Source organism: Monomorium pharaonis, chromosome 1, assembly GCF_013373865.1.
Source record: "Monomorium pharaonis isolate MP-MQ-018 chromosome 1, ASM1337386v2, whole genome shotgun sequence".
NCBI classification, from domain to species: Eukaryota; Metazoa; Arthropoda; class Insecta; order Hymenoptera; family Formicidae; genus Monomorium; species Monomorium pharaonis.
Genome location: NC_050467.1, coordinates 23,804,659 through 23,831,749, shown reverse-complemented (window position 1 = coordinate 23,831,749; position 27,091 = coordinate 23,804,659). Strand labels below are relative to the sequence as shown.

Below are 27,091 nucleotides of genomic sequence, written 5' to 3'. Positions count from 1 at the left end.
ACTAACCTTGAAAATACCCCCTGTTTGGATTTTACTTGGAAGGAGGTAGTTCAATATAGCAGGTTTAATTAATTAAGAAAGAATGGGATGCGACGACGACGAAACGCATAATATCCAGTTTAAAAAGAAGAAGAAGACGAAACCTTTAAGGAAACGCGAAGCTTCTCGGTTTGAGCGAGGGAGAGAAAATGTCCAAGTTAGGATTCTACATTATTCTGTTTTTAATTAATTGTGTAGCATAGAACTTAGATTAAGAGGAAACTTATTTCAGGTAGAAAGTCGAGGAAACAAAGATTATTTAGAAATTCTGTGAGAGACTGGCTGGCGTCGATACTGTTGGTTTGACGCTCGGGGGAAAGCGTTGTATCTGATATGTTTTGGATAAGACACATATATGTACATGTAATAAAAGTGAAATTCACGATAGATCGGAGAAGTAACGCGAGGTCTATGTTAATTTAGTCGGATCCCTTTAATATAAAAACCGGAGGAAAATATGGTTATGCTGAAGAATACAAAACATAAATCGAACGGTGCAGACTGGCATTGGAATCCAATTTAACGCAGAGACCAATAAACGGGATGAAGACGAAGAAATGTGCGTACGGTGACGTTTGTTTCTTTCTCTCTTACGTTTATTATCAATATTTAATTTGCAATAAGAGAATGTATTTTGCTGGAATTATTAATTGTTGCATTTGTATTTCTTGTATCCTTATATAACTTCTTATTTACAGGATCAAGAAGATGTAGAAGAATAATTGTCGAAGCGCAAGAGTAAATATAATAACGTAATGAATGGTATGAATAATGATAAGGGACCATATTGCTTGCCAGAGGAAGCAGCATTGCACGCAATACGGAACACATGTTAAATGAGAAAATTTGAGGAGTGATTTTGATCCAGCAGCAGGAATGTCAGGTGAATTACATTGTTAACAGTAACTTAGTAAGACATCTTACTTAATGTGTATATTAATATATTCATTATACACCTAATGTGTATAATATAACTTTACATAAGTTGCACATTTATTTATTTTTTCAACTTTTTTCTGTTGATTACTTATTTTGTTTTTTGTTTTTTTCATCAACTTCTTTTAGGTGACTAGGAGGAGAACCAATGTAGCCACAATGTCTTGATCAGTGAGTAGCACACAGGACAAAGGTAATTTGTCTTGTTTTTAGATTTGAATTTTTGCTTTTATAGAGCTTATATTTCTACAAGATTGTATTTCTAGCTTGTATTTCTATCCTTTAGTCCAAAGTATTCTTGTATTTCTATCCTTTGGTCCAAAGTATTGTATTTTTATCCTTTGGTGAATGTGACACGGATGCACACCACAGAACGATTTTATTGACAGTATCGAAAAGTGGATGGAGTATATAGTTCTACATCCATATTTGGCCCTGCTACATCCATATTTCGGTCGCATGAAAAATGCCACAGTGGCCGCTCTCAGGCTTCTCTCTGATAATAGCACATAGTGTGGCGCTAGCATTAAATTTTTGTTAGGTTTCTAGATTTTAATATATGAGTATGTATAGTAAACAAATTAATTTAAATATAAGTTTGTTGTTTTATACATACAATATATTGTAAATATATGTTTTGTAGAAGATGATAATTATAAAGATCTTGGAAAAAAAGCACAGGAACTCAAATTCAATATAAATTCAATGAGAAACAAGTTAACATAAAAATTTAACAGCATTTTAGAAACAGCTCATTCACTTGATGTCAAATTAAGATGTAGTAATTTAGCAAGTGAACGAGCCGTTTCTAAAACAAGTTTCAACTTTTACGATTTTACAATTATCTCACTGAAGAGGACAGTGACAATTGACACTGTCGTGTTGAAAGTGTTGAAATGATTTAGTATCTCTTTAACTTTTATAATTTATGACAAATGAAGAGATAGAGCTATAGAAGAAAACAATATACCGATTAATTATCTTTTTCTGATAATATACTGAATACCTCAAATAGATGAAAGTTAAGAATTTAAAATATAAAGAAAATATTAAAAAACAATTTAAAAAATAAAAAATATATAAAACAAAAATATAAAAAAAGATAACAGATTATATTAAAAGTTTTTTATATTGTTGTAAATGATAAGCTTTGCATTATAAGTTACTTTTTTATATGGTTTATATAAATCATGTAATTATAAAGTACATAATAAAAATACATTTTTTTGTACTATGGTAATAAAATTTTATTTCTAAAAGGATTTATACATATATATGCTGCACGCACATGTGTGTAAAAACATTTAATTTACCACAATATGGAAACTTTAAATTAAAATTTCATTTCAATATTTTATTGTTGATTATTAACTGGTGAAGAAACATTAAAGCATAATAAGAGAAATTATTATATAACATTCTAAGTTGAATCAGAGAGCAAGTTTTTCTGATGGACAAAATCAATTATTTTAATGTAGCTTAATTTATATTTTCTCTCCAGAAATATAACTCTCTGTCACTTCCACCATAAATGTAGGATAATTTATAGTGCCATGTCATACCACTAATTAACTTTACCTTTTCACATAATACCACTACTTTTGATGTTAAATTAAAAACTTCAACAAATTATCCCATCGTCTGATACTTGATACAAGATCTTTATTCGCGTGAGGCTCTTATTGTTATACCTTCCATGTGAAGTATCTGCTCATCAAGGGACCAACTAGAAATGAATAAAAAAATTTAATAAAGCAAGGATTAGGATAACATTGAAAAATTTAGATTTCTTATTACCTTGACCTTGATCCCAAAGCAGCAATTTTTTAGCAATCATTGACTTTTAAAGGATTAGAACCCCAATCAGCTGCAGTCAAGAGGATGGCTGCAGAATCAAGGGACAGTTGCTTATTGGCTTCTGACATTGTATTAAATCATTTTTATTCGCTATCGAGAGTTTTACTAACTGTTCGCCGTGCCAACATATGCTGATAGGACTCCAGATGACTGTAGGCAACTGCATGGGGCCTGGCATGATGGTAAAACGTTCTGATATGATTATGTACCTCCACGACCATGTTCTCCACGACATCTTCATCCTGTCATTCAAAAGTTTGTCAATTTTATCAAGTCTTTTCACGTTTTTTTTTGCTACAAGATAAATAAAACCACATTTTTAACAAATTTAGTAAACTAAGTTTTATTAAGTTTTAAATTTCAATTCATTTTTTAATGGATAATAAATTTATTAAGTAAACTCAATATTAAATTAGTTTTTTTATTCATTTGCCTTGCTTGAAATTTCCATTGTTTATACTTGAAACTCGTGAACCTCCCTTCACGCGAAGATCGAAGTTACCGACACGGAGTGCACGTGCACACACTGCACACTTGTTGGTTATACATAATTTTGAGGTTAGGTTATCTTGATAGCTTGAATTACAATTTGCAATCGGATCATCGATTGTGCAAAATTTGAAGAAAGAGTAATGTCGGCCGCGACACCCGAATTAAAGAATTGGAAAGAGCATAACCGTAAACGGAAGGAGCTTCGGAAACAATGGAGGGAAGAGAAATTGGCGAAGAAAGCCAGAAAGGAGGAGCTGGAGAAAGAGTCGAAGAACGAGGCGCAAAAGCACGTAGTGGAAGATGATGTGAGGAACGAGCGAAAGAACATTTGCACCGTAAGCATAGCGGTACCTGGCTCGATCCTCGAAAACGCGCAGTCCCCGGAGCTGCGTACCTACTTGGCGGGACAAATCGCGCGCGCCGCGTGCATCTACAAGGTGGACGAAATCGTGGTGTTCGACGACAAGGGCGAGGTCACGGAGGACGAAAAGCGCAAGGTCAGACGGGACGACGTCCTGGGCGAGGGTAGGGCCGGATGTCTACAGCTGGCCAGGATACTGCAGTATCTCGAGTGTCCGCAGTACCTGAGGAAGTATTTCTTTCCGCTTCACAAAGACCTGCAGTACGCGGGCGTGCTGAACCCGCTGGACGCACCGCATCATCTAAGGCAGGAGGACGAGTGTCTATACCGGGAGGGTATAGTCACCAATAAGCCCATAAAGGTCGGCAGAGGCTCGCAAGTAAATGTGGGACTGTTGAACGAGGTCCATGTAGACAAAGTACTAATGCCTGGGCTGAGGGTGACGGTAAAAATACCAGCGGGACAGCCAAATCGGAAGAAACTGAAGGCTATCATTGTATCACCTAACGTGCCACGTGCAGAAACTGGTATTTATTGGGGTTACACTGTCAGATTGGCAAAAAACTTGACAGAAGTGCTGACGAGCTGTCAATACAAGGGAGGATACGACTTGACGATCGGTACGTCCGATAAGGGAACGTCGATCAACGAAATAGAAACGAAGAGCTTGGAATATCACCATTGTCTCATAGTGTTTGGAGGTCTCGCAGGATTGGAGGCTGCCCTGGATGTAGATCCATATTTAAACGTTGATGATCCATCTCTCGTCTTTCACAAATATGTGAACACATGCCCACAGCAGGGATCACGGACAATCAGGACGGAAGAAGCAATTCTCCTGAGTTTAGCTGAATTGAGAACTAAATTAATAGCTAAAGAAATTATCATCAAAAACAGTTTAGAAAAATAGCAGCATGAATGATAGAAATAACTAAAATACATTTTAGTTTTTTTTTTTTTTAAGTCATCTTAAATTTTAATTGTCAATGTATTAAAAATACAGATCTTTGTACATATATATTTTCGTATATATAAAATTATATAATTTATCGCAGGAATGCTTTGTACATTTACAGTATCCTCAATTGTTGTTGCTATGTTGAACGATTGTGACCCAAATAACAATTTACAGTGTCTCTAAGAGTTGCTATTACTTTAGCCTGATCGGCAGAACTTATAACAGCCGTGCCAGATACAATCATATTAGCGCCAGCCTAAAAAATAATGTCAATGTGTAAACGATTAATAATTTTTTACACCAGCAATTTTTAATAGAATTTTTTGTATTAGAGGAACCAAAAAGTAATGTCATTTTTTATAATTAATATAAATATGCTATAATTTATTTATTCAATAATATAATAGCCATTTAATTCACCAGTTAAATCGTTTTTTTATTTGAAAAATATAGATAAAACATTTCGAACATTATTTGTTTCTACAAAGCTTATAAGAAATGTCCAGGAATATAATCAAAAAAGATGAATCTGAACAAATATGATGAGGAAATTCTTTCTATCCTCTCACTCTTCTCTTATTTTTTGTTGCTGATTAAATTCTTTGAGAAAGAAACGAAAAAATTAAATTAGTAGACGACTATTGTAGAAAATAATAGTGATTGTTGTTGAATTAGTAATAAATTATGTGTTTATAAAAACATTACTTTTTTGGTTTTTTCTTCCAGGCATTGTAGTAATTTTGATTAGTTATACCTTTGCGCAAGCTTCAATTGTAGCTGGTCCAACTCCGCCGTCGACTTCAATATTCAGTTCAGGATAATTCTCCCTTAACCACGCTACTTTCTTCAACATCGGTTCCATAAACTTCTGCCCACCGAAACCAGGCTCTACAGTCATCACTAGGATCATGTCTGCTAGATCTGCATAGTCTGTCACCACATCCACAGGTGTTCCTGGCTTGAGTGCCACACCAACCTGATTTTTAAAATTGATTTCATCAATAAAATGTATCGGTTAATAATTATTAATTTTTATTAGAAGTGTGCCAACCTTCATTCCCGCTTCCCTCACTTTTCTGCAAACTAGAGGAACATCCTCTACTGGTTCCACATGGAATGTATACTGATCTACGCTAGCGTCGGCCATGGGTTCAATCCACTGTAATTATTTATTCCTTTCAGTTAACATAAATATTTCAATTAAATTCAACCAAATTGTTTCAACAGAATTATTTTAATTTCGATTATGTGACTTGTATGGCATTTCCCGATTAAAATTTTTCTCAGAAATTTTTTATAAAATAGAACTCTTCAGAAATATTGAAAATGTCTATCTCATAATTTTTTAAATTTTTTTTCACATTTTATAAGATTTTCAGAAATTATAAAATAAAAATCTTAAAATATTTCAGAATTCATATTATATGAAAAGTTTTAACAAAAGATAGATTTTCTCAGTTATTTTAAAAAATAACATTCCAATTTGTTTCTAATTTGTGTATAAAAAATTCAAGATTTAAAAGTCATAAAATTAAATTAATGCATAAATTCTGAAACCTGTATAAAAATTTTGTAAATATAAGCTGAGATAAATTTTCACCGGAATTTAATTCATAGTTAAAAATTCTATTTCTAATTCTGTCTCCAAAAAATAATTGCGACTTGCAGTACGCACCTTCTCCGGAGCGGACACCATCATGTGCGTCTCGAAGAAGGCGTCTTTTATTTTGCCGCGAAGACACTTGACGACCGGGTGGCCAAACGAGAGATTCGGCACAAAGTGACCGTCCATCACGTCCAAGTGCAGGTAATCCGCGCCATTATCTAACAACTTTTGCGACTCCTCGTGAAGCTGCGCCAGATCGGCGTTCAGGATTGACGGACCGATTTTCGCGCTCAGACTCCTCGCCATGCCGTATCTTCGGAATGTATCGACGAATATACGAGAGAGTGTTTCAGTGAAGCTCTTCCTCCCCCCCAAAAATATACACGTGCTGCGTCGCTTCGTAGTCTATACACGCGCATGGATTAGAATAAAAACGTTCGGCGTGACGATGTCGTGTTACGCTGTTACGTAAACGAGAGACTCACGTATCTGGCGTGATAACCTATATTGCCCAACGTGACTCGGGTTGGGTTAGCTTCGACGTCTGCCCAGCACGTGGAAATTCGTGGAGGAGCAAAAACGAAGGGCTCATGCGAGACAATACGGGGACTGTTTGGGACATGAAATTTCGAGCATAGAGCTACGATTCAAGTCTGGTATTTTATAGAGCTAGCTGTCTGAATCTGAAACAAACGTTCGTTTCGCAATGTAAAAGAGCTACGACATCGGACGCACGTGAAGATATGGATCTCCCCGTCGAGACACGAAAACCGTCAAAGATCGGCCTGTTTTTTATCGCTGCTACAGGTTCGTTGTATTGTTTTTATTAAAATAATGAGTAGTCTCGCTGATTTTAACGAACTGATTTCCCCCCGCATTTGATTTCTTTGTGCCTCCGCAGGAGGAATTGCGACAGCAATCAGCGTCGTCTGTTTTCCGTTCGTCAGCCCGGCGTTTCGCAAGATATGCTTGCCGTATGTGCCGGCCACACGTCAGCAAATTAGAAATGTTATTCGAGCGTTGAATGGCCGCTCCGGTGGCACCCTGATCGACCTCGGCAGCGGCGACGGGCGTATTGTGAGTATACGATAAGTGACGAAGAGTCACGCGACGTGGGGAAATTCACCGTGAATGCAAAACACAGGACAAACTTTTCCACTCTCCTCCTTCGACGGCCGCGCGAATGAGATAATTTATAAATAGGTTCTCGCGGCGGCGAGGCACGGCTTCAAAGCCTATGGTATTGAATTGAACACCTGGCTGGTGTGGTACTCGAGGCTCCAGGCGTTGATTATTGGTCTGTCGGGTGACGCCGCGTTTCTCAAACAGGATCTTTGGAAGCATCACCTGGGAAAATATGACAACGTTGTTATATTTGGTGTAGACCAAATGGTATGTTCCCCTTTCGTCACAATTTGTCACAATTCTTTAAAAAGTAGAATAACTGTCCTGGTAACTACTGCTTGTTTTTTATTGTATTAAAAAGTATGAGAGAGCGTCATGTATTAAAAACATTTTAATGTTAAATTAAGATTCATATAAAGTGTGATAAAGTAATAGTTGACTACTTTTATTTTATATTTTATATTTCTATTTCTCTCATATTTAAATTTAATCAATTTTCGGGCTTGTTGCTTTTATTTTTTGTATTTAAAAAATTATACTTGAAAAAAGAATGTTTATTATATATTTAAAAACCTACAAGATAAGAGAGCATATCAACTGTGTAACTACTTAAAGCATCAGCAATTGGGACATTTATCCTAGTAAGATGCGTATCAAGAAATTGTTATTTTTTACAGATGGATGATATCGAAAAAAAATTCAGTAACGAGTTACACAAGGATTCCCTTGTAATTGCATGTAGATTTCCTCTTCCTAACACACATCCTATTACGACAATCGGACATGGAGTTGATACCGTTTGGGTTTATAAGATAAAAGCTAAAAGCTGAATTTGAAGTAAGAAAAAGGTAGATTGAATAAATTATAAATTATAGGGGGAAATACAAAAAAATACATGTTTGTAAAAATAATTGTAATACTATGTGTGTTTATTGAAGTACAAAAAGTATTAACGGTCTTTATATTCACAGCAAAAAAATAAATCTATCTTTCCTATGTTATAATGTGTCACGTAATTAAATAAATTATGTTATTGCGTTTACAAAACAGCTGACTTAACGTACATAATAATCTCTATTACGTTGCATAAAATTTTAATACACTTTTTGTCTTGTGAAAAATTTCCTGTTATTATAACAGACTACTTCACATGCAATAAACTGCATTTAAACGACGCTTGACGCTTCTTTATCGCTATTATACTTAAACTTTAATGTAATTTTCGAACACTATGGAATTCTCTTAGAGTGCGTAGCAATGTACATTCAACTGCATTCGCAAATAATCAATACTAAATATCGTATAAATGCAAGTCGCACAGTCTGTAAGATTTTAGTCGTACGGTCAGCGAGTTGCGATAAAGAACTGAGCAATGAGATTTAAAATTCCAATAATAGGTATACTTAAATGGAATAATATCGTGCACACACTTAGCTTTCCTTCCTTTTTCAAAATAGACAGGTGCAGTAAATTTGGGAAAGTAAAAACATAGATGAGTCCACTTAAAGCGCCGGTATACCTGACGACAGTCCCAATGTAAGGTACAAACGTCGCGAAAATGATACATATAGAGATCAATACGAAATTAATTAAGAGCACCAAGCCTCTATTGGATGTTCCTTTGCATATCCACGAAAGTAACTGAATACGCAATATGTACGCGATTAAAGGATAAACGGTCATCAATTGGAAAAGCAGCAGTATACGAACACCTATCGTTAGGCCATCCCACTTTTGAAAATTATTCAATAGATTCTGCAGTGAAATAACATTCAAATTAGAAAACATGTCATATAAAGCTCTTAGGATCATTGCGCCAGTTAATAAACAAATCAGAAATTGAAATTAATGAACAGGTGAAAATAATTTAATGTAATTAAGTTTTGTAATAAAAAAAAGTATTTAATCAAATCTATATAAAAATTAAATGTAAAAAATATAAATTTGCTATTTATTGTTTTAAAATCTTATTATTTTAATCTTTCTTAAATAATGATTTACTAATAATTGATACTACATTTATCGAATCATATTAAGTATTTTATCGTTTTTTGTAGTAAAATATTATGTGTACTTACATCTTCTACGCATGATTTAGATAACGGAAAGCACATGTAAAACGCTACTCCAACGGTAATATAAGTAAATGTAACGAGGATGTATGCTATGGTTAAGTCTCTTCCCTAAAAACAAAATCGTTTTCTCCTTGTATTTAATCTTCGCAAGCTCTCTACACATAAAGTGAGAAAATATGACTTAAAGTAACTTACGTTTTTTGCTTGATCACGATTATTTTGCATTATATTGACTATAATATTGTGAATGAAGAATGACATTGCCAGCATTCCGGTGAGTGCCGGAAACGTGGACTTTATCACCCAATTCGTCGCCCATTCGTTTTGGTCCATGTTGATGCCCCATGATGCTGATTTTATCACAACAAAGACTATCACATACATAATTGATATCGTTCCTGTGAAATAAATTAAAAACTCATGTCTCATAATGGCAGATTTTTAAGATAAGATTATTAAGACTAAATACTCGGATAGTATATTAAATATAAAAATGGCTAATAACGTGTATGTGAACAAAAGATGAAATAAATGAGGCATTCTAAAATAAATGAGTATTCAGTGCGATAAAAATTAGAAGTGTGTTAATTATAAATGTTAACTTAATACTTGTACTTTTGGCATTTAAACTTTTATACTATACAATCGTTTGTCTATTTATACTTTCTCTCTTCGTATCTTATAATTACACTACGTTAAATTAATTTCGTAGCTATTTAATCAATATTTTACACTCAATTTTTTTATTGTATTTTTATCGTATTAAAAGGGATCCAAATTATAATCGAAACATTTGCAATTTTTAAAATGTTTTATCAATAAATATTATTCGCGTGGTCGTTATTGACTTTTCAATTTATTCTCTTATTTATTTTATTGTTTTTTTCTTGTGTTAACACATACATACTCACCGAGAGAATTAAACTTCGTAAAAAATGTCGTACTATTAAAATTTAAGAGAGGAAATATTAATAGGGCCAGAAATACGGGCACTGTGTTACGCAGATCCCACGCTGGTCCCAATGAATCAAACGTTTTTTCGTAGATCACAATAGTGTTATTGTCTCGGGTCTCTTTTGGGCACAAAACTGTAATCGAAGCGATAAAACTATAGTAAAGACACATTATTCTCAAGGAATAAACTCTATATGTATGTACGTATGTATGTACGTATGTATGTATGTATGTATGTATGTATGATGTAGGCATGTATGTATGTATGTATATACCTTCTTTATACGTAATATTCTCAGATACAGGATGCGTTGACCAGCCAGTTATGCTATCTGCAAAATAAATATACGTTCCATGATAAGTTCGGAAGGGCTTCTATTTCGTTTCGTAGAACAAGAATATTTACCATAAATAAAATTAACACTATTATACAAGAAGTTTGCCATTAATATCCAGTAAGCTATAGTTGAGCCCAGCAGTATGGCAATACTAAAAATCCTGGCGACTTGTTCCGCCCATTTGCCGAGGTATATCCGGAACAAGTCCAAGACTTCCACATTTGCTCCACCACCTAATCAATCGTAGCATTATTAATTTCGTCGCACGTTGATAAAAGATGTTCCGTGATAAAAGATTTATTTTACCATGGTATGCGTGTGCAGCTATGAGACGGTAAGCGGTATAGAGGCATAAACCGCTCATCATCAAGTTGATGATAATTCCAGGAAAGAATCCGGCCATCAGAATTCCCCATGGCATCGTCAGTAACGATGAGCCCAGTATTGTGTTCCATATGGAAAATCTAAAATATAAAAGTTAAAGTAATATTTATGAGTAAATATCTTTTGTTAAATATTTTTATTTGTATTGATTTGTTTTCATATAATTTTTAATATATATTTATTCAATATATTTGAAATTCTATGTTAAATATCTTTCATAATTTTGATTCTCGAATTTGCGGATTATCAAAGAAGGAAAGTAGCGATCGAGATCGTCGAAGAACTTGTAATCGTTTATAATAAAAATGCGGTTTGAATATCCTGTTTATACATCGCTTATCAGTAATTTTCTCTTGAATAATATGCACATTACGTTACGTATGTACATCTCGCACAAACATTTCTTCGATAATCGACACTTCGCGAAGTCGGAGCTCGTAAAAAATGATATATCTAACTTCTCTCGGTAAGCTCGACAATTGCGGATCAGAATGCGCATTATCATGTCTTTGTCGTTCAGTTATCTAATACAAATCCCATGGTTGTATCACAGACGTCCCGTGAGTACAGACTGTCGCGGGTATATGGATCAAGGACAATGCGTGTATATCTTTTATCGAATCGTATGAACTTGATTCGCCATTGTAAAGGCCACTTGAAAAAATCGTGCGTAATTATATACGTCACCTTCGCGACCGCGGAGATAACCGCGCGTATTTTCGGAGTAATCTTCGAACGAGACGCACTTTCGGACGTAGGCAAAAACAACACCGCCGATTTCACAAACGCGATTTCTATCTCGCCTTAGCTCTAATTTTTCTGTTTATCTGCCGGCCCGAGACCCAATTCCACCGTAAAAATAAGCGTCCATTTTCCCAGAAATTAATAGACAATTGTAAACATGCCTCGGACGTAATGAATTATGTCGGTCGCATTTTTTTATTTCTAATTTTACTGCGTTATTTTTAATCTATAATCGCTTTCTCCTCAAGTGTTTCTTATCTCTTTTAGGAAAACAGGTCATACCGTGGGAAAAAAACGGAACGAAGAAATAAATAAATACAAGGAAGAAATAAAAATTCAGCAGAATCTGTTTTGTATAATATATTTCATATAATTTTACGTATCACGCGCGATTTACGACTTTGTAAAGTTTATATTACAGCGTAGTAGAACCTAACGGAGATCACGATCTACGTGACTATTTCGAGCCCATCTCTTTCCCCGACCTAATTGTTCTGTTTATCGGTCGGAAGAGGCCGGACGAGAGATTCGAGTTCGCCGTGATATAAACATAAAAAAATTTATATAACAAAAGTCTCATTATAGAGATCGCGCACGATAGCATACGAAAAAGTGGCTGATAGCGAGGCTGAGGAGAAATTCCGATCGAAACCGATAATGCGATCTCGAGCCCGATCTCGTCGCTCGATTAAAGGAAAAATCCCAAGAGCCAAGCCTGATCTCGTCACGCAATAATTAATGGAAAGATACGTTCCAATTCCGAGCCTGATCTCGATTCCGGGTAATCGCGCGGCGTCGCACCGGAATCCGAGAATCCCTGATGACCGCGCACCGCGGCCGTTTCGCGATGCGCGCAGCTCCGGTGCGCGCGTCCGGCGGTGGCGGCGGCGGTGGATAGCCGGCTAAGGGCATTCACCTCTTCGGGGCGGTCGTCTGTTGCCCGGGCAACAGACAGAGCGGTAACCCCTTCGAGGCGTCCCGTCGCGCCGCGCGGCTCTAGACGCGCTCCGCTCCGCGCGAGACGGTGTCCGGAGCGGAGCGGCGCGGCGCGACGCGACCACCGTGTACCTTCGTTCCCGCGTCTCGGAAGCGAGCGACCGTCCCCCCTTCGGCGAGGTAAAACATCCGACGTCTCGCACGCTCGCTTGCTCGTTTCCCAGACGTGGGAACGAGAGGAGCGGATGATTTAGTCGCGCGAGCGCGCGTGTGTGTGTGATCGACGGCCAGGATGCAGGACGACGGCGACCATGTCCGCGGGGAAGAGGAAGCCCGCGTCCTCGCGGCGATCACGACGGTGAGTCCCTCCCGCCCGAGTTTCCCCGGTGCACCCCGCCTGTTAATAAAATTAAGGCAGGCTCGCGTCTCGGACGCGTATTTAGGTTATGGGTTATATCAGTCACATGTAGACGCGTGCGTGCGTGCGTGCGTCCGTCCGTCCGTGCGTGCGAGTGTACGGTAATACACATGGATACACACGGTGCCTCTGTCGCGCTCGCGCGCGCTGATTCGATCGAAGGGAGACGCGCGCGAGCGATTGATTCGCGCCGATTTTGCGAACGACGAACGATTTGTTTACGTTAACCGATGATCGGCGAGAGAGAAAGAGAGAGAATAGAGTTCGTTACGACACATCGATCGACACTCTCATCCCTCCCTTATCTCCAAGGCTATAAAAAGAAGAGACAGATGCATTTCTCCCTCGATCCCCCGTCGCGGAGAGGGATGACACCCATTTCGCGCTACTTCTCTCCCCTCTCTCGTCGGAGAGGAAAAACCTGCGCGTCCGAAGTCACGTTTGTGTTTTTTATCCCCCCCCCCCTCCTCTCCCCCCAAGTGCGAGATAGCGCGCGGGCTGTCGAGTTAATTGTCGCGCCGCCTATTCGTACTGTCGTTTTATCTTAACTCGTCACTCTTTTTTTTGCGTGCGCAAATGTTAGCGTTTCGCCCCTGTACGCCGCGCGCGCGCGCAAGCACGCGACGCGAGGGGTATCAATCTGCCGCGATGATGAAGAAAGAATCAATTGAAGATGCGCTGATGCAAGTTTCGGGCCGGTTGCCATCAGCCATCTGCGGAGATAAACGAAGATAAATGCGTCTCGCGTGATACGCGAATCAGAGATTCACCCCGTCGTAACAAATGTATATATTTCGCCGCGACGTGCGAAAACACGCCGCGTCGTTGACGAACGCGGCGATAAACGGGATATATTTCATCGGCGCGCTTGATAAGCGCGTCGCCATCGATCCCCGCTTTTTCACTTTGCAACCCTTCTCCCAGCCCGCTCAACCCTTTGCGCGCAGCAGCATCCGAGAACGTGATGGAAGCGAACCCTTCGAATCGTCGAGGCACCCAGCTCCGTGTTACCCCACATTAAGATATGTTTCCCCCCGTGCTGCGCGGGAATAAACGAGCGTTGAAACTTTTGCTACTGCAAAACTTGCATCCGCCGACGGATGTTAAATCGTTGAATGTTCGATAGAATAATCGAGAGTTGGCATTGAAATGTATTTCTTGGAAATTTATGATATTAGGGATATGTTAAAACAAATAACGTTTACGAACGAAGCAAACACCGAGAAGTTACTTAAAAATTTTTTCGCGGCATGTAAATTTATTTTACTGAACTAAATCCTTTATTTCTAATGTACACAGAAAAAAAGTAATATAGCCAATAACATATGTAATTGCGGGCTGCCAACTATATAAAATACTCAATACAATAATATTTGCTGTTAATGCAAGTACAATGTTGATACTGCAATAGCATATATTATTATTAAGTATTGTATTGAGTATATCTGTAGTGTTGGCAGCCCACAACTACATATTTTATTATTTTTTTTTCAGTGTGTACGACGAAATAAAATTTTATTCCTAACCAGTTAATTGATAATTAAAAATGAGATATATTGCACAGAAATATATCTTCCGTCATCACAACTGAATATTTTTGTAACCAAACCATTATAAAAAAAAATACTAAACAGTATTAAATTGCTTAGTATTTAATAGTTGTTTAAGTACTAATAGTTGTTTTAAGACTTGTTAGTACTTGTAATATACAGAATAAGTAAAAATTATTGGCCAATTTGGTACTGGCCAGTATTACATTTTTATGAGGAAAATAAATATTTCCGAGAGGAAACATCGCAAGTAACATTTGTTCCCGACTATTTTTGGACTTTTTCTTCTCAGTGTGTACATTAAAATTGGGAAATGCATGTCACTGATAAAGTAATTAATGTTACGATAAAATAAGACGCACCGATGATTTCAAGTTCGATTACGATTCAGATATCTTAATCTGAGAGGGAGGAGGAGAGAAGGGAGACGCACAAAAGGTAGACAAAATTCTATAGATTCTTCCGTAATCTGTTGAATTTATCGGCTATTAAATGTGCGGTATCTCTGCTCGGTTTAGACAAGGATGGATAAGTATTTAGGGCAAACCTAGAAAAGGGTATCGATCGGCGAACTCATTGATTAAGTGACCGTCCATTAAGAGCGCATTACTCATGTAAATGTAATTATAAACCCGTTGTTCCGCCACGTGCGTTACCATATTACGTCCACTTTCCTATTAGAGATCTTTTCAAACACTCACATGGTGACCAGCGAGTTCTGCTTCTTGTCATCCTTGCAGGGAGTCTGCGTGATATCGGGTGGAAATTCCAGGGGTCCAGGCTTATGGTCGTACATTTTCGTCTTCGCGTTGGAACCTTCGTTCGTTATTATCTGGCAATAGGAAGATAAATTTAGTATTGCATATTTACCGATCAAATCCGGACAAATTTATATTCATATTTTTTGTACACGTTACACACGAATTTATTATCGTGATAAATAAAGTTTTTGTTAAGGTTCAGCAGTTCTAATATTTATGAACTATTTTTTTTTTCAGGCTAAAATTAGTCTAACTGATTTTCACAATCTAGGTTTCGTTGGAAAAGGGAACACTAAAAAAGAAATTAACACACAGTACTCTTATTATTCTTACCAAATCGACGCTGCGCGGCTGGTAATTTTTTTCGTGATCGAGATTCACTATGCAAGGTGAAGTCACCATTGTGGAAACGAATAGTTCACTGCCGCACGTCGATGAGAATGACTTGTTCGGTACAGTTAGGATCGTTTTGAAGCTAGCGCTGTCTACGCTTCCGTATCTAGATAGGACAAGAGAAAATATATAAGAGATGTCGTATCTAGATGACGCGTCCAGATTTCTCTAAGCAATAGAAATACGATTAAAACGCATCTTTTATATCAGTGCTCATTAAATTCATTGGCTGTTTCCACCTGAGTACACTGACGACACAGTGTAACACTGTGTCCATTAGTGTGAAAAGGAACATATCAGTGTGTCTCACTCACACTAGTGAACACAGTGTGTACACTGTGTCGTCTGTGTACTTAGCTGGAAAACAGCTATTATTAACATTATATATCCATGATTGCTCTGAGTTTTATCAAGTAAAAAAATTAATTAATGATCAAATTAAAATTTATATCTATGTCATTACATGTAAGAGCAGTGAATCGGACTTGGATCTAAGTCGCTCGTTTCCGAATCGCCGAATATCGCCGGCTCCGGGCTCGTGCACGATTCCGAGGAGAGTAACGGCGTGCTCTCGGATCCGCTGTCAGGTGTCAGCGAGGAGTCGCTGCCTGGGTAAACACGGGACTTAAACATAATGTCTCTGAAGCTGACAAAGAGAAAAAAGAAGAGATCGTTGTAATACGGGGAATGTCTCTCTTTCCGTTCGACACCTTGACGCCCGCTCGAATGCATCGGCGCGGCTTCTCTCGAGAGCGGCAGAAGAGACACGAGAAAATGAACGATCACTTTTCGGTAACCGCGAGACTAAAACGACGAACGATCTACGGCCCGCATGAAACTATATACAGTCGCGCGGCGCGACGAGATTTCTTTTCTTCTCGCGCGCGGCGTCACCGCCTTCGTCTTTTTTTCTTCTTCTTTCCCCTCTCCTTTTCTTTCTCCTTTTTGACATAAAAAATTTATTAAAAGTGTGGCAACTAGCGCGTATATCACCCCGCGAGGTGCGAGCGCCAGATAGTAAAATTCAATAACTGCCTCTTTTGCGCGAATTCCCGCGGAATCTTATCTCGAGACGATAAATGTATCTTTTCTCGGCCCAAATTAACCGGTCCAGATTACCCAGGCGCCGGAGATCGTGCGAAAAGTTATCGGCGAGCGCGAGTGTTTCGGCTGCACGATAATCCGCGCGGCGTATCAGCGTGCCACCCGCGGCCGCGTGAAACTGAAAGAATTTTCAACTCACTATCTTCCTCGTCGTCTTTCTTTTTTTCACCGTCCCCTCTAACGCGATCGATCGCGACCTGATGATGATCTCTCCCGCGTGGTGACGTGCAGGATCGTCGATCCGTGGGGGGTTGGTTGATCGAAAGAAAAAAAAAAAAAACCGCCTCGCTCTCCCGCGGGACGCGGCTGCTGCTGATCGATCGCGCGTCTTCGTCTGGGAAAACTGGGTTTGGGCCGTAGGTACGTTCCCGTTTTATAAACTCGCGGACTTTGTATCGGCGGCGGTACCCTTGACTTAACACACGCATATGCGTCTCCCTCCAGCCGCGCCGTTTTTCAACTCGCTCGCGATCGCGCGCATTCGTCGAGCGGACGGACGGGCGCGCGCGGCTAAAAATCGTCGTCGCGCCGACCCGATCGGTCGCGACGATCGCGTGACTTTTTCGCGGACGGCTGTTCTCTCCTCTTTCTCCGGTCGTCTCCTTGGCTGCCCCGCGACTTCGGAATCTCTCCGGTCGTTTTCCGCACCCTTTATTCGATCGATCATCGGCACGCGAGGGCCGATCTTCCCGGGGCGGAAATATTAACTGTCGCCAATCGATCGTCACGACAATTCGTAGTAATTCATTAGCCCAATATTGGCCCGACGTATCCCAAGCAATTGGTGGCCAAACAACTGCACGTGCTACTCGGTTATTATCAATGCGAATTAGTTTGAGTATTTACGAGCCTAATTGCGCGCTCGCGAGATGATTCTCGCGCGGCGTGTTTGTGTGAAATAATCCCGCGGGTAATAATTAATTTTTCGTTTCGATCGTTCGCAGCCGCGTTTTTGCCGCGAGGAATTCCCGCCGTTTCCCGGAGAGAACCGGGGAAGGGCAGGAAGGGAGATCTTTGCCGTAAGAGATTGACGAAAAATCTTCCCGGTGGTTTTTTTTTTCTCTCTTTTAACAGCGCTCGCGAAACACGTTCGGCTTTTCCCTGTCCCTGCAGCGGTTGACGTGATCTTCCTTTTTATATCATTAGCACTTCACAACGTCGAACTCGCGACCCTATCCACTTATCTCTCAACGGCGCGTATACGTAAGACGCCGGAGACAAGTGCTCCGTACACTCGTTATCTTAATTCGAAGCGATGCTGACGTCAAACATGCGAATTGAATTCGTGATTTTTGTTTTTTTTTGTTCTTTTTTTTTACTTTTATTGACTTCTAAATGGCTTGAAGCAGCGAGCTGTCACGCAAACCATTCTCTAGCTCTTTCTTTCTCGTTTATCGAACGCGATAGTAAATCCCATGGTTCACGCGATGTATTTCCAGATCAGAAAAACTTGTCATGCATCTATTTCTATCTTCCCATTCTAGCTTCCGCGTTGTTAATCCACACGTCATTTATCTACGAAACTTGTTATCTGTATTACGTATAGTTATGCCGTTATGCGAAAACGTTCACCCTCGCTTCTCACTCTGCCTGTTCGTCAGCTCGGGAAGCGCCTGCTGTTTTATGTAAATTCGATATCAAAGCTAGGAAAATTAGAGTACAACTCGAAAAAACGCAGGACTAATCGACGAGTATTCTTTTCGACGAGACTCTTTTCAAAAATATTTCTAGAATATGTATCATATAAATGAAAAACAATTTAAAATAAGAAACGCTTTCCATGTCGAGTTGGTTTCAAAAGAATAAAACTATAGATTAAAAATAAAAAGTCGCAACTTTTTCTGCATTTGTAGACAAATTAAAAATTGTTTTAGTTTTTACTTATTTATTTATCTTTTAATATGTATTACAGATGTTCGTTGTTTGCATTATTTGTATTTCTTGTGTGTTCGACCTGTAATGTCGTTTCTTCCTTTCTTTAAAGATAATAAATCTAATATTTATAAACCAAAAACACGATAGAATTAGATTCTTTCTTATTTTAATTATTCTATCGATCGTATCTTTTAAACAGAATTATTAATTATAATTTTATCATTCGAAAAAGGATCATTTTTCATTTAAAATCAGTCATAGAAAAAGAGGCGACCTTTTTCTTTCTTAGTAAATGTTGAGTTTATAAAATTAAAGTTTTTACAAATAGCGACCACAAATTTTATATATACATATTATATATATATTACAATTAAAGTTAATTATCTAAAATTACACGAAAATAGTAAATTATCATTTAAATTACCTTTGTAACATTGTGGTGAGAGAAAAAACGAAGTTACTTATGAATATTGATATTTAGTTGCCTAAATCACATCGGTCCCTTTCCTCCCTACAAGACGCCGGAGTGCGATCGATGGTGGTCGAAGTGTCAACGACAGCTCCGTCGACTAACCCATGTGATCTTGTGGCGTGCACGTGCGCGCGAGACGCCGCCATTGCCGCTACAGCTGGCGCGCGCGATCTTCCAAGATGGCGGCGACCGGGGGCCCCGTGCCCTTGCGTGTCATTGACAGGCAAAGTTCGGCTCGCCAACAGTTATCGGGCAACTGTCGCGAGTGCCTGGTCACCGTTCGGCCTATCTTCTTACCGGTTACGTCCAATTAAGGATTAACCTTAATCTCCATTCCTCGTCGTCTCATCGTTTCCTCCCCTCCCTGTCGGTTGCAGCGCGCCCACCGCGGAATCAACGTGCAAGCAGCATGACCACGACGCTGGAATCACCGGTGACGAGCCTGACGGTCAACACCCGGGTATATGAGGGTCAGAAGCCGGGCACCTCGGGCCTGCGGAAGGCCGTCAAGGTCTTTCAACAGGAGCACTACACGGAGAACTTCGTGCAGGCGATACTGCAAGCCCTGGCTGACGACCTGGTGACCAAGGGTCTCGGCTGCACCCTCGTCGTCGGCGGTGACGGACGGTTCTACGGAAGGGAGGCGGTGTCGAAGATCATCCGAATCGCCGCGGCAAATGGGGTAAGACTGATGATCTGTCGTACCATAGATTGACATCTCGACTGCACACTGAAAAATGGAGTAATTGTTCCAATTATTTCGTCTATTATATAGTATTAGAATAAGAAATACGCTGTGTATTAAAAATGTATTAATGTTACATTGAAACTGTCATGTAAATATAAGTAAATGCTTGGCAGTAAAATGACAATTTTAGATATTGGAGTATTCAGAACTGGCAAGACTAGTAATAGACTCATATCTTTTTTTTTTTTATTATATTTAAATAACTGATCATTTTTCACTTTGTTGCTTTTGAGTATACTAAAGTTTTTACTTGAACAATTATGAAAAAGAATGTTTATTACATATTTAAAGAACTGTAAAAGCATCAACTGACACCATGTGCTTAAAATGACAATAATTGGAACAGTTACTATAGTCAATGTGAATAATCACTAAAAAATACTACATGATTGGTAACAGCAATTATTACACACTTGACAGATTTAGCAAACTTGAGATTTATGTCAGAAAACGTACAAGTCTATGATTTTTTGTAATACATGAGGATTTTATTTAGAGAAGTGATATAATGTGAATAATTTTCTTGTAAAAGATCATTTATAGATAGCTGTAAGGGAGATTATGATATATAGACATCTAATAGATATATTCCAAATTGTAATTGTGTTATGTACCATTTTTTAGGTAAACAAGTTAATAGTTGGTCAACATGGCATTCTCTCAACGCCAGCAGTATCAACTATAATACGAAAGTATGGAACGCAAGGTGGGATTGTCTTAACTGCGTCGCACAATCCTGGTGGTCCTGATGCCGATTTCGGCATTAAATTTAATTGCTCCAACGGCGGCCCTGCTCCAGACAATGTAACGGATAAAATTCATGAGATCACCAAAACGCTGCAGCATTATAAAATTATTCCCGAGGTTAGCATAGATATTGACAAGGTGCAGAGTGTCACTGTCCTGGTGAATGATAAACCGTTTACTGTCGATATAATTGATTCTGTGAACGATTACGTGGAACTCATGAAAGAGATTTTCGATTTTGTGAGTATCAGGAAATTGTTGCAAGGTAGCGCAGATAGACCAGCGTTTAAGGTTCTCATCAATTCAATGAATGGAGGTTAGTCATTGCATAATGTTATTACTAGATAATTTATTTGGCATCTGTTTTTATTATCCGTAATATGTCGTCGTAATAGGGGCTCTTGATAATTTTCAGTTACGGGGCCGTATGTAAAGCGAATATTTAGCACCGAATTAGGCGTCGATGACACTAGTTTAGTAAATATAAAGCCGTTAGAAAATTTCGGTGGTTTACACCCCGATCCAAATTTAACTTATGCCAAAGATTTAGTGAATGCTATGAAGGAGGGGCCGTATGACTTTGGTGCAGCTTTTGATGGAGACGGAGATAGAAATATGGTGAGTAAAACTCATTTAAAAAAAAGTAATTCAAGTTAATCTTGAATTAGAAGAAATAATCTCACTGAATTTTATTTGCATTTACAGATCTTAGGCAAGAAAGCTTTTTTCGTAACTCCTTCCGATTCCTTAGCAGTGTTGGCTGCTAATCTAAAATTAATTCCGTATTTCCAAAAGACTGGCGTTAAAGGATATGCTAGATCAATGCCAACGGCTGCGGCTGTTGATAGAGTTGCCGCTAAAGACGGAGTAAAGTTCTTCGAAGTTCCTACTGGATGGAAGTACTTTGGTACGACAAAATTTTTATCTCACGAGAGTTAAGAATCATATAAAGTTTATAATATTTTAACATAATTTTTATAGGAAACCTAATGGATGCTGGAGATCTGTCGCTATGCGGAGAGGAAAGTTTCGGCACCGGTTCCGATCATATTCGCGAGAAAGATGGAATATGGGCATGCTTAGCATGGCTCAATGTAATCGCAAAACTAGGAAAATCCGTGGAACACATTTTATTGGATCATTGGAAGGTTTATGGAAGAAATTTCTTTACTAGGTATATACACATATACTCCTCTGTTATCTTTGAACACATTTAAATATAGCGTATTTATTGTCAGGAAAAATAAGGAAAGCTTGAAATTTTTTTAGAATTAATTTTTTTATCCTTAAATATCAGCGATTTTTACATGAATTTATTGATCAAGAAAATTTTTTAAATTTTACTTTAAACTTCTATCTCTCATTTTTTAATAATGGAAAATCGATTAGCAATAAATATGGCACATCTACATACCTTTATTTACATTCTTTGTTAAGACTAGTAAATTTTTGTAAAAAAAATGACTGAAAACAGAAAACATTATTCTAAATTAGTGTTATGTGTTTGATTATGTTTCTGTACTTTCGGTGACCTAAAACCGCATATTGCAGACAGATCATTATATGTCATGCGTTACGTTCAGTTGATATTATTTCTTTCTAATATTTTTTTAAATTTAATATTCAAAATTCAAAGAATCTCAAAACCTGCGAATTCTCGTTTCTTTTATGAAATTTTAAGTAAATATTCTGATTTCAAGTATTTTTCAATTCTACATAGATTTTCAAATTTTCGGATACTGATTATAGGTACGATTATGAAAATTGCGACTCTGCGAGCGCGGATAAAATGATGCAGAGCATCGAAGCCCTGATTCAGAAGCCAGGTTTTATCGGCAGAAAACTGCAGTGCGAAGGTAAAGAGTATATTGTTAAGCAGGCAGATAATTATTCCTATACGGATCCTGTCGATGGTAGCAAAGCTACGAAACAGGTATGTTCTACGATTGCATTAATATTAATAATTTTGTATCTTCAAGTTAATTACAACACATTTTGTGCATTAGGGATTGCGAATATTGTTTGCGGATGGTTCCCGCATAATATTCCGCTTATCCGGAACGGGAAGTTCTGGTGCCACTATCCGTATGTATATCGATAGTTACGAGAATGATCCGGATACTTTCGAGAAAGACGCACAACTGGTCTTGAAACCTTTAATTAATATCGCATTAGAATTAAGCGATCTTCGTCAACACACCGGCCGCGATGCGCCTACTGTGATTACATAAGAGTTTGCTCGTTACGTTCGCGCGCTCTTCCGTCACGGGGCTCCCTTATCTCTCATTCAACCTTATCTCATTTATTCAAAGAGGTTTATAAAGTGAAAGTTGGTGGTATAAATTTATTTGGATCGTCAGAGGTTTGTCCGATTTCATTATCAAAATCACGAAGCAATAGCATAATAATCGTTACTTATGAAGGAATTTTCCATTTTTATAAACTGTTACCGTTTTACGATTCCATCCGTATGATATACATACTGTGCGTATTGGACGAGAACTATTCAATATGCATATCCGAATAGCGATTGTAAAAAAAAATGTTTTAGAATCTACTAGGATCTCTACCTAGATATTTAACGTAGATGTTATTGCTTGAATCCTTCTTACATTTCTGCATTTCAAGTTAAATGTAAAAGGATACGATTTAAATCTTACTTAAATCTTCAATTTTTTAGTGTAGAAGAAAATTGGTATTGTCTCTTTCGAGCATTAAGAGAGATGACTACTTTGTAATCATCTCTAATTATTTGATGGAAATTTGATTATTTATATGTATATTGCTCATATATTTACATGAGTTTAATAAGCATTAAAAATTGTGCTTATTGTGTATTAAAATATAGATCTGGTACATGTAGACATTCTACTCGTGCTAGAAAATCTTTGGAAAAATATTTCGTGACGTAACATTATGTTATAACAATGATATTGTTGATATGCAATAATCTATCAACTCGTTGCCACAGCATATAATTGAAATATAATTGAAAAAAAAAACACAATTTATTGTATCCGGTAAATATACCCCGAAAGATATAAAGTGCAAAAAAAAACATCTTGTACTTAGCCGTCATTAACAATCATATCTAAATATTTATTATACGTTACGGCGATAAGATATGTGCGTCTTTTTACAAATAGCTGGCACTAAAGTCGATAAGAAGCTTTCGTTATTTATCGTACATTTATATTTGCCAAATCTGCAGTGATACGTAATGAATATCACCACGTGCATTCCGGTATGTAAAAATATAATTTGTAAAAATCACGATTTTGAATGGGCAAAATGGGTAACATTGTCAATCTTCCAAAGCTTATGTCTATCCGCGACTCACATTTGATATTCGTTCTAAATTTCCATTCATTTTCATCCATGAATTTTACAGACTTTTACAGTGAAAATGCTATCTAACACTTTTTTAATATTCCAGGTAAATTAATTTAATTGACACATTTAAAGTTTTAACGCAATCAGAATGATATAATGTAAGAAGAAAATTATTTAGTCACTAATGATAATTTTATTAACTGCAATATGTCAAGGGCACAAAGACTGGAACTCAATATCAGATAGCATAATATTGGAGGATTAACAAAAGCGTAAATTTGATATTGTCTCGAAGGACCAGTCTTTCCAACGTTCACTAAACTGATCTTATCACTCTGCATTGTAGCTGATGCTATGATTTAAACAGGTATAAGAGATTTGTCAAATAAATTGCTACATTTTTTACCAGAGGATGGAATGACTGGCCCTGGTGAATTGAATATAGCGTAATGAATAATATAATAAGCAGCTTTAATTTATTCTGCTTTATTAAGTAAACATTTTATTAATAAATTAAGTCATCTGAAAGAAAAACGTCACTGCAATCTGTAATGGATGATGGTGTGACGCTACTTTCAAATTCTAATGACATATTCAGAATTTTTTTTCTCGGTGTCAGATTGTAATACGAAAATTATATTTGAGTCTAACGCTGTAGATTTATTTATATCGATAAATTGGAGTGGGAAAGGTGTTAGTCTTTTTGCACTTCGTCTTGTACAGTAGCATACATAAAAACTGCCTATGTAAAATTTATACTATTTATTGCAACACGAGCATAATATGAAGAGAATATTAAAGTAAAAAACATTAAAGTTTTTGTAGATAGTAGTGTACAACTGTAAGAATCTTTCTTTTCCACACATTGAAGCAGTCATCCATTTGTCTTTCTCTGAAACTTTCGTACGTTCATCAATACCGCACACAAAGCTGACCATTTCATTGTGATTCACAATTCCCTTCGCTGCTGCAAACCACGGTCAAATGCATACAATTTTTCCAAGTTGTTTTTTACTTATTCTTCTTATGTCATTCCTCAATCATGCGATTTTTCTTCAAAAAGTATACTTTATTATTTTGTCTTTTCTAAATAGCGTTCAGTTCTGATATTCGAATATCGAAAGAAGCATGGATGCTTAAATTGGTGAACTCACCAAAACCTGAGAAATAGCCAGTGGATGGGACAGGACCTTGTCAATTTCTCAGAATTTGGGCGACCTCAGATATAGCGATGTAGGTTTGCAAATTCGAGTTTAGCGCGATACTCAGCGTCTTATAAAGTCTTCATACAAGTTGTTAACATGAAATGATAAAATTGTTACAGAAAGCCATTACGTCTGCATTTTGTTGCGCGATACGTTTGTTTCGAAGTCAACATTTACAGATAATGTAATTCACTGAGTATCTCGTTAAAATTAATCGATAGAATAGAATACGTTAACGAACTTGTACAAAGAACAGTAAGATGATCCAGAAAAAGAAAGAATTGAATTTCTTTCGGAGGAGGGAACAAAGTCGTGAATAGTCAGTATGATGCGAAATTCTATATGTAACAGTATATCTCCACGTAAGCAAAAGTGAACAATAGATAGTAATGTAAAACACGTTCGATAGGTACGAGAGAGGCACGTTATTGTTATCTCGCAAATGTCGTAGTGGATGTCTCGACTCTGTCGATAATTAGTAACAGCCGCGCAAATGTATTATATTACTTGTTTCTCTTTCGTTTCTTTTTGCTTCGTCTTTACTGCTTTCTTTTGTACAATATTTCATTACAAGTCTTTATCGGAAGTAATCACGCAAGCGCGTTCATAACTACGGAAAAAAACGCGCGGTATCACGACTCACCACCACGTTTCATTTCTAGATGAATTGAATAAGAAATTTCACCGAGGCGTCGGTGTTGGGGAGATACATCGCGGGGATAGATAAGAATCCGGGACAAAAGCAACGAGTAAACGTTTTTTTTTCTTCCTTCCGTGAATAAATGCAGCGTGTTACGGAGAGATTTCGCAAGGCAATTATGTAAATAGTTGGTGAAGGAGGAGACGGAGGAGGAGGAGGAGGAGGAGATACTTAGGGACCTGAGCCGACACATGCCCCCGTTCGATCTGTTAATTACGTTCTATAGAAGGAACGAGGGAGTGATGAGAAGAGAGAGAAGAAAGCGAGGTACTCCGAGTGTTCTCTAGAACGTAATAAAGATTATTTAACGCGGCGGCGATGTCACAGAGACCAGCACAGAGACTGCCGATTACTATAAAGATATTAACATGTAACATTTGTATCATAATCATAATAAATACTAATTATCATTATAAGTATATGAATGAGTGGCTGCTCGGAATGCACGTGGTATGATTCATCGCTACTTCATTGTTTTTCTTCGTCGCGCTCCATGCTGATTGTGACGAGGCATTCGTGTATGTTTCGAAATATGTATTTGTCAATTAATCGAATCTTTTAGTGTCAGTGAATTGTCTAAAGATGCATATTATTTTCTTTTTTGCCGACTAGCACCAGATGCGACCATTCTGATTCTCAAATTTTTGTAGAGTCCAAACACCAAAATAAAACTAAATAATAAAATTGAGCTACTCTATAAATTTCTAATTGTGCGATCGGTTTTTATTATATGAATCTCAATTATTATATAAAAAATACTGATATATAGAATTTGATAAACCGTTTGCAATATCCAATTATAAAAATCGAATGTGTCGCATTCATGTTAAATCGAAATAGTAAAATCCTGTATATTACGTTCTTCATGTGATTTATTTTTAAGCGATTATTATGTTCAAGCAACTCTCATACAATCTAAAGTGGTGACGACTAGCCCAACTTTTAATAAACTTTATCTCATTACAACGAATCTATGTGTA

The 27,091-nt window shown here is 37.5% G+C and overlaps 5 protein-coding genes and 1 long non-coding RNA gene across 12 annotated transcripts; 4 read left to right on the top strand and 2 right to left on the bottom strand.

Moving 5' to 3' along the window:
* The first annotated feature begins 1 nt into the window (after position 1).
* LOC105836616 lies at positions 2–2,755 on the top strand. The gene is made up of 4 exons (XR_004965479.1): positions 2–196; positions 272–598; positions 738–922; positions 1,105–2,755. It is a non-coding gene; the product is annotated as an uncharacterized LOC105836616 (long non-coding RNA).
* Positions 2,756–2,772: 17 nt separating this feature from the next.
* On the top strand, positions 2,773–4,828 carry LOC105836607 (putative methyltransferase C9orf114 homolog). The gene has a single exon (XM_012680770.3). It carries the CDS (start codon positions 3,465–3,467, stop codon positions 4,593–4,595), a length of 1,131 nt encoding a protein of 376 aa, XP_012536224.1. The 5' UTR covers positions 2,773–3,464; the 3' UTR covers positions 4,596–4,828.
* On the bottom strand, positions 4,648–6,555 carry LOC105836608 (ribulose-phosphate 3-epimerase). Its single transcript, XM_012680771.3, has 4 exons — positions 6,319–6,555; positions 5,695–5,802; positions 5,398–5,619; positions 4,648–4,899 (listed from the first exon to the last, which is right to left on the bottom strand). Exons 1-4 carry the CDS (start codon positions 6,553–6,555, stop codon positions 4,780–4,782), a joined length of 687 nt encoding a protein of 228 aa, XP_012536225.1. The 3' UTR covers positions 4,648–4,779.
* LOC105836609 (ATP synthase subunit C lysine N-methyltransferase) lies at positions 6,554–8,375 on the top strand. Its single transcript, XM_012680772.2, has 4 exons — positions 6,554–7,056; positions 7,151–7,326; positions 7,453–7,641; positions 8,052–8,375. The coding sequence occupies exons 1-4, from the start codon at positions 6,993–6,995 to the stop codon at positions 8,202–8,204; spliced, it is 582 nt and encodes a 193-aa protein (XP_012536226.1). The 5' UTR covers positions 6,554–6,992; the 3' UTR covers positions 8,205–8,375.
* Positions 8,286–19,466, bottom strand: LOC105836605 (sodium-coupled neutral amino acid transporter 9 homolog). 5 transcript variants are annotated; one of them, XM_012680764.3, is made up of 11 exons: positions 19,331–19,466; positions 16,391–16,573; positions 15,868–16,033; positions 15,475–15,605; positions 11,048–11,205; positions 10,810–10,974; positions 10,679–10,735; positions 10,361–10,537; positions 9,645–9,847; positions 9,453–9,557; positions 8,286–9,129 (listed from the first exon to the last, which is right to left on the bottom strand). In XM_012680764.3, exons 1-11 carry the CDS (start codon positions 19,339–19,341, stop codon positions 8,719–8,721), a joined length of 1,767 nt encoding a protein of 588 aa, XP_012536218.1. In that variant the 5' UTR covers positions 19,342–19,466; the 3' UTR covers positions 8,286–8,718. The 5 variants fall into 5 exon arrangements, with proteins under 5 accessions (XP_012536218.1, XP_028048077.1, XP_012536219.1 ...); XM_028192276.2 differs by lacking the exon at positions 19,331–19,466 and adding an exon at positions 17,440–17,474; XM_012680765.3 differs by lacking the exon at positions 19,331–19,466 and adding an exon at positions 17,171–17,308.
* Positions 12,860–27,081, top strand: LOC105836606 (phosphoglucomutase). 3 transcript variants are annotated; one of them, XM_012680768.3, is made up of 8 exons: positions 12,860–13,163; positions 19,756–20,060; positions 20,751–21,189; positions 21,289–21,491; positions 21,579–21,780; positions 21,855–22,047; positions 22,623–22,806; positions 22,880–27,081. In XM_012680768.3, exons 2-8 carry the CDS (start codon positions 19,788–19,790, stop codon positions 23,102–23,104), a joined length of 1,719 nt encoding a protein of 572 aa, XP_012536222.1. In that variant the 5' UTR covers positions 12,860–13,163; positions 19,756–19,787; the 3' UTR covers positions 23,105–27,081. The 3 variants fall into 3 exon arrangements, 2 of the variants coding, with proteins under 2 accessions (XP_012536222.1, XP_012536221.1); XR_001139082.3 differs by lacking the exon at positions 12,860–13,163 and having other exon boundaries at positions 19,585–20,060; positions 22,880–25,439; positions 26,074–27,081; XM_012680767.3 differs by lacking the exon at positions 12,860–13,163 and having other exon boundaries at positions 19,585–20,060.
* Positions 27,082–27,091: the final 10 nt, after the last annotated feature.

What these genes read in the sequence shown, in the direction of transcription:
- LOC105836607 (XM_012680770.3), top strand. Translation starts at nt 3,465, where the DNA reads ATGTCGGCCGCGACACCCGAATTAAAGAATTGGAAAGAGCATAACCGT.
- LOC105836608 (XM_012680771.3), bottom strand. Translation starts at nt 6,555, where the DNA reads ATGGCGAGGAGTCTGAGCGCGAAAATCGGTCCGTCAATCCTGAACGCC. An exon ending in TGAGGGAAGCGGGAATGAAG is followed by an intron (nt 5,620 to 5,694) that starts GTTGGCACACTT and finishes TTTAAAAATCAG; the next exon opens with GTTGGTGTGGCACTCAAGCC. An exon ending in CAATTGAAGCTTGCGCAAAG is followed by an intron (nt 4,900 to 5,397) that starts GTATAACTAATC and finishes ATTATTTTTTAG; the next exon opens with GCTGGCGCTAATATGATTGT.
- LOC105836609 (XM_012680772.2), top strand. Translation starts at nt 6,993, where the DNA reads ATGGATCTCCCCGTCGAGACACGAAAACCGTCAAAGATCGGCCTGTTT. An exon ending in GTTTTTTATCGCTGCTACAG is followed by an intron (nt 7,057 to 7,150) that starts GTTCGTTGTATT and finishes GTGCCTCCGCAG; the next exon opens with GAGGAATTGCGACAGCAATC. An exon ending in TATTTGGTGTAGACCAAATG is followed by an intron (nt 7,642 to 8,051) that starts GTATGTTCCCCT and finishes TATTTTTTACAG; the next exon opens with ATGGATGATATCGAAAAAAA.
- LOC105836605 (XM_012680763.3), bottom strand. Translation starts at nt 16,659, where the DNA reads ATGCATTCGAGCGGGCGTCAAGGTGTCGAACGGAAAGAGAGACATTCC. An exon ending in AGCCGCGCAGCGTCGATTTG is followed by an intron (nt 15,606 to 15,867) that starts GTAAGAATAATA and finishes TCCTATTGCCAG; the next exon opens with ATAATAACGAACGAAGGTTC. An exon ending in CAGAACTCGCTGGTCACCAT is followed by an intron (nt 11,206 to 15,474) that starts GTGAGTGTTTGA and finishes TTTATATTTTAG; the next exon opens with ATTTTCCATATGGAACACAA.
- LOC105836606 (XM_012680768.3), top strand. Translation starts at nt 19,788, where the DNA reads ATGACCACGACGCTGGAATCACCGGTGACGAGCCTGACGGTCAACACC. An exon ending in GAATCGCCGCGGCAAATGGG is followed by an intron (nt 20,061 to 20,750) that starts GTAAGACTGATG and finishes ACCATTTTTTAG; the next exon opens with GTAAACAAGTTAATAGTTGG. An exon ending in GAGACGGAGATAGAAATATG is followed by an intron (nt 21,492 to 21,578) that starts GTGAGTAAAACT and finishes TTGCATTTACAG; the next exon opens with ATCTTAGGCAAGAAAGCTTT.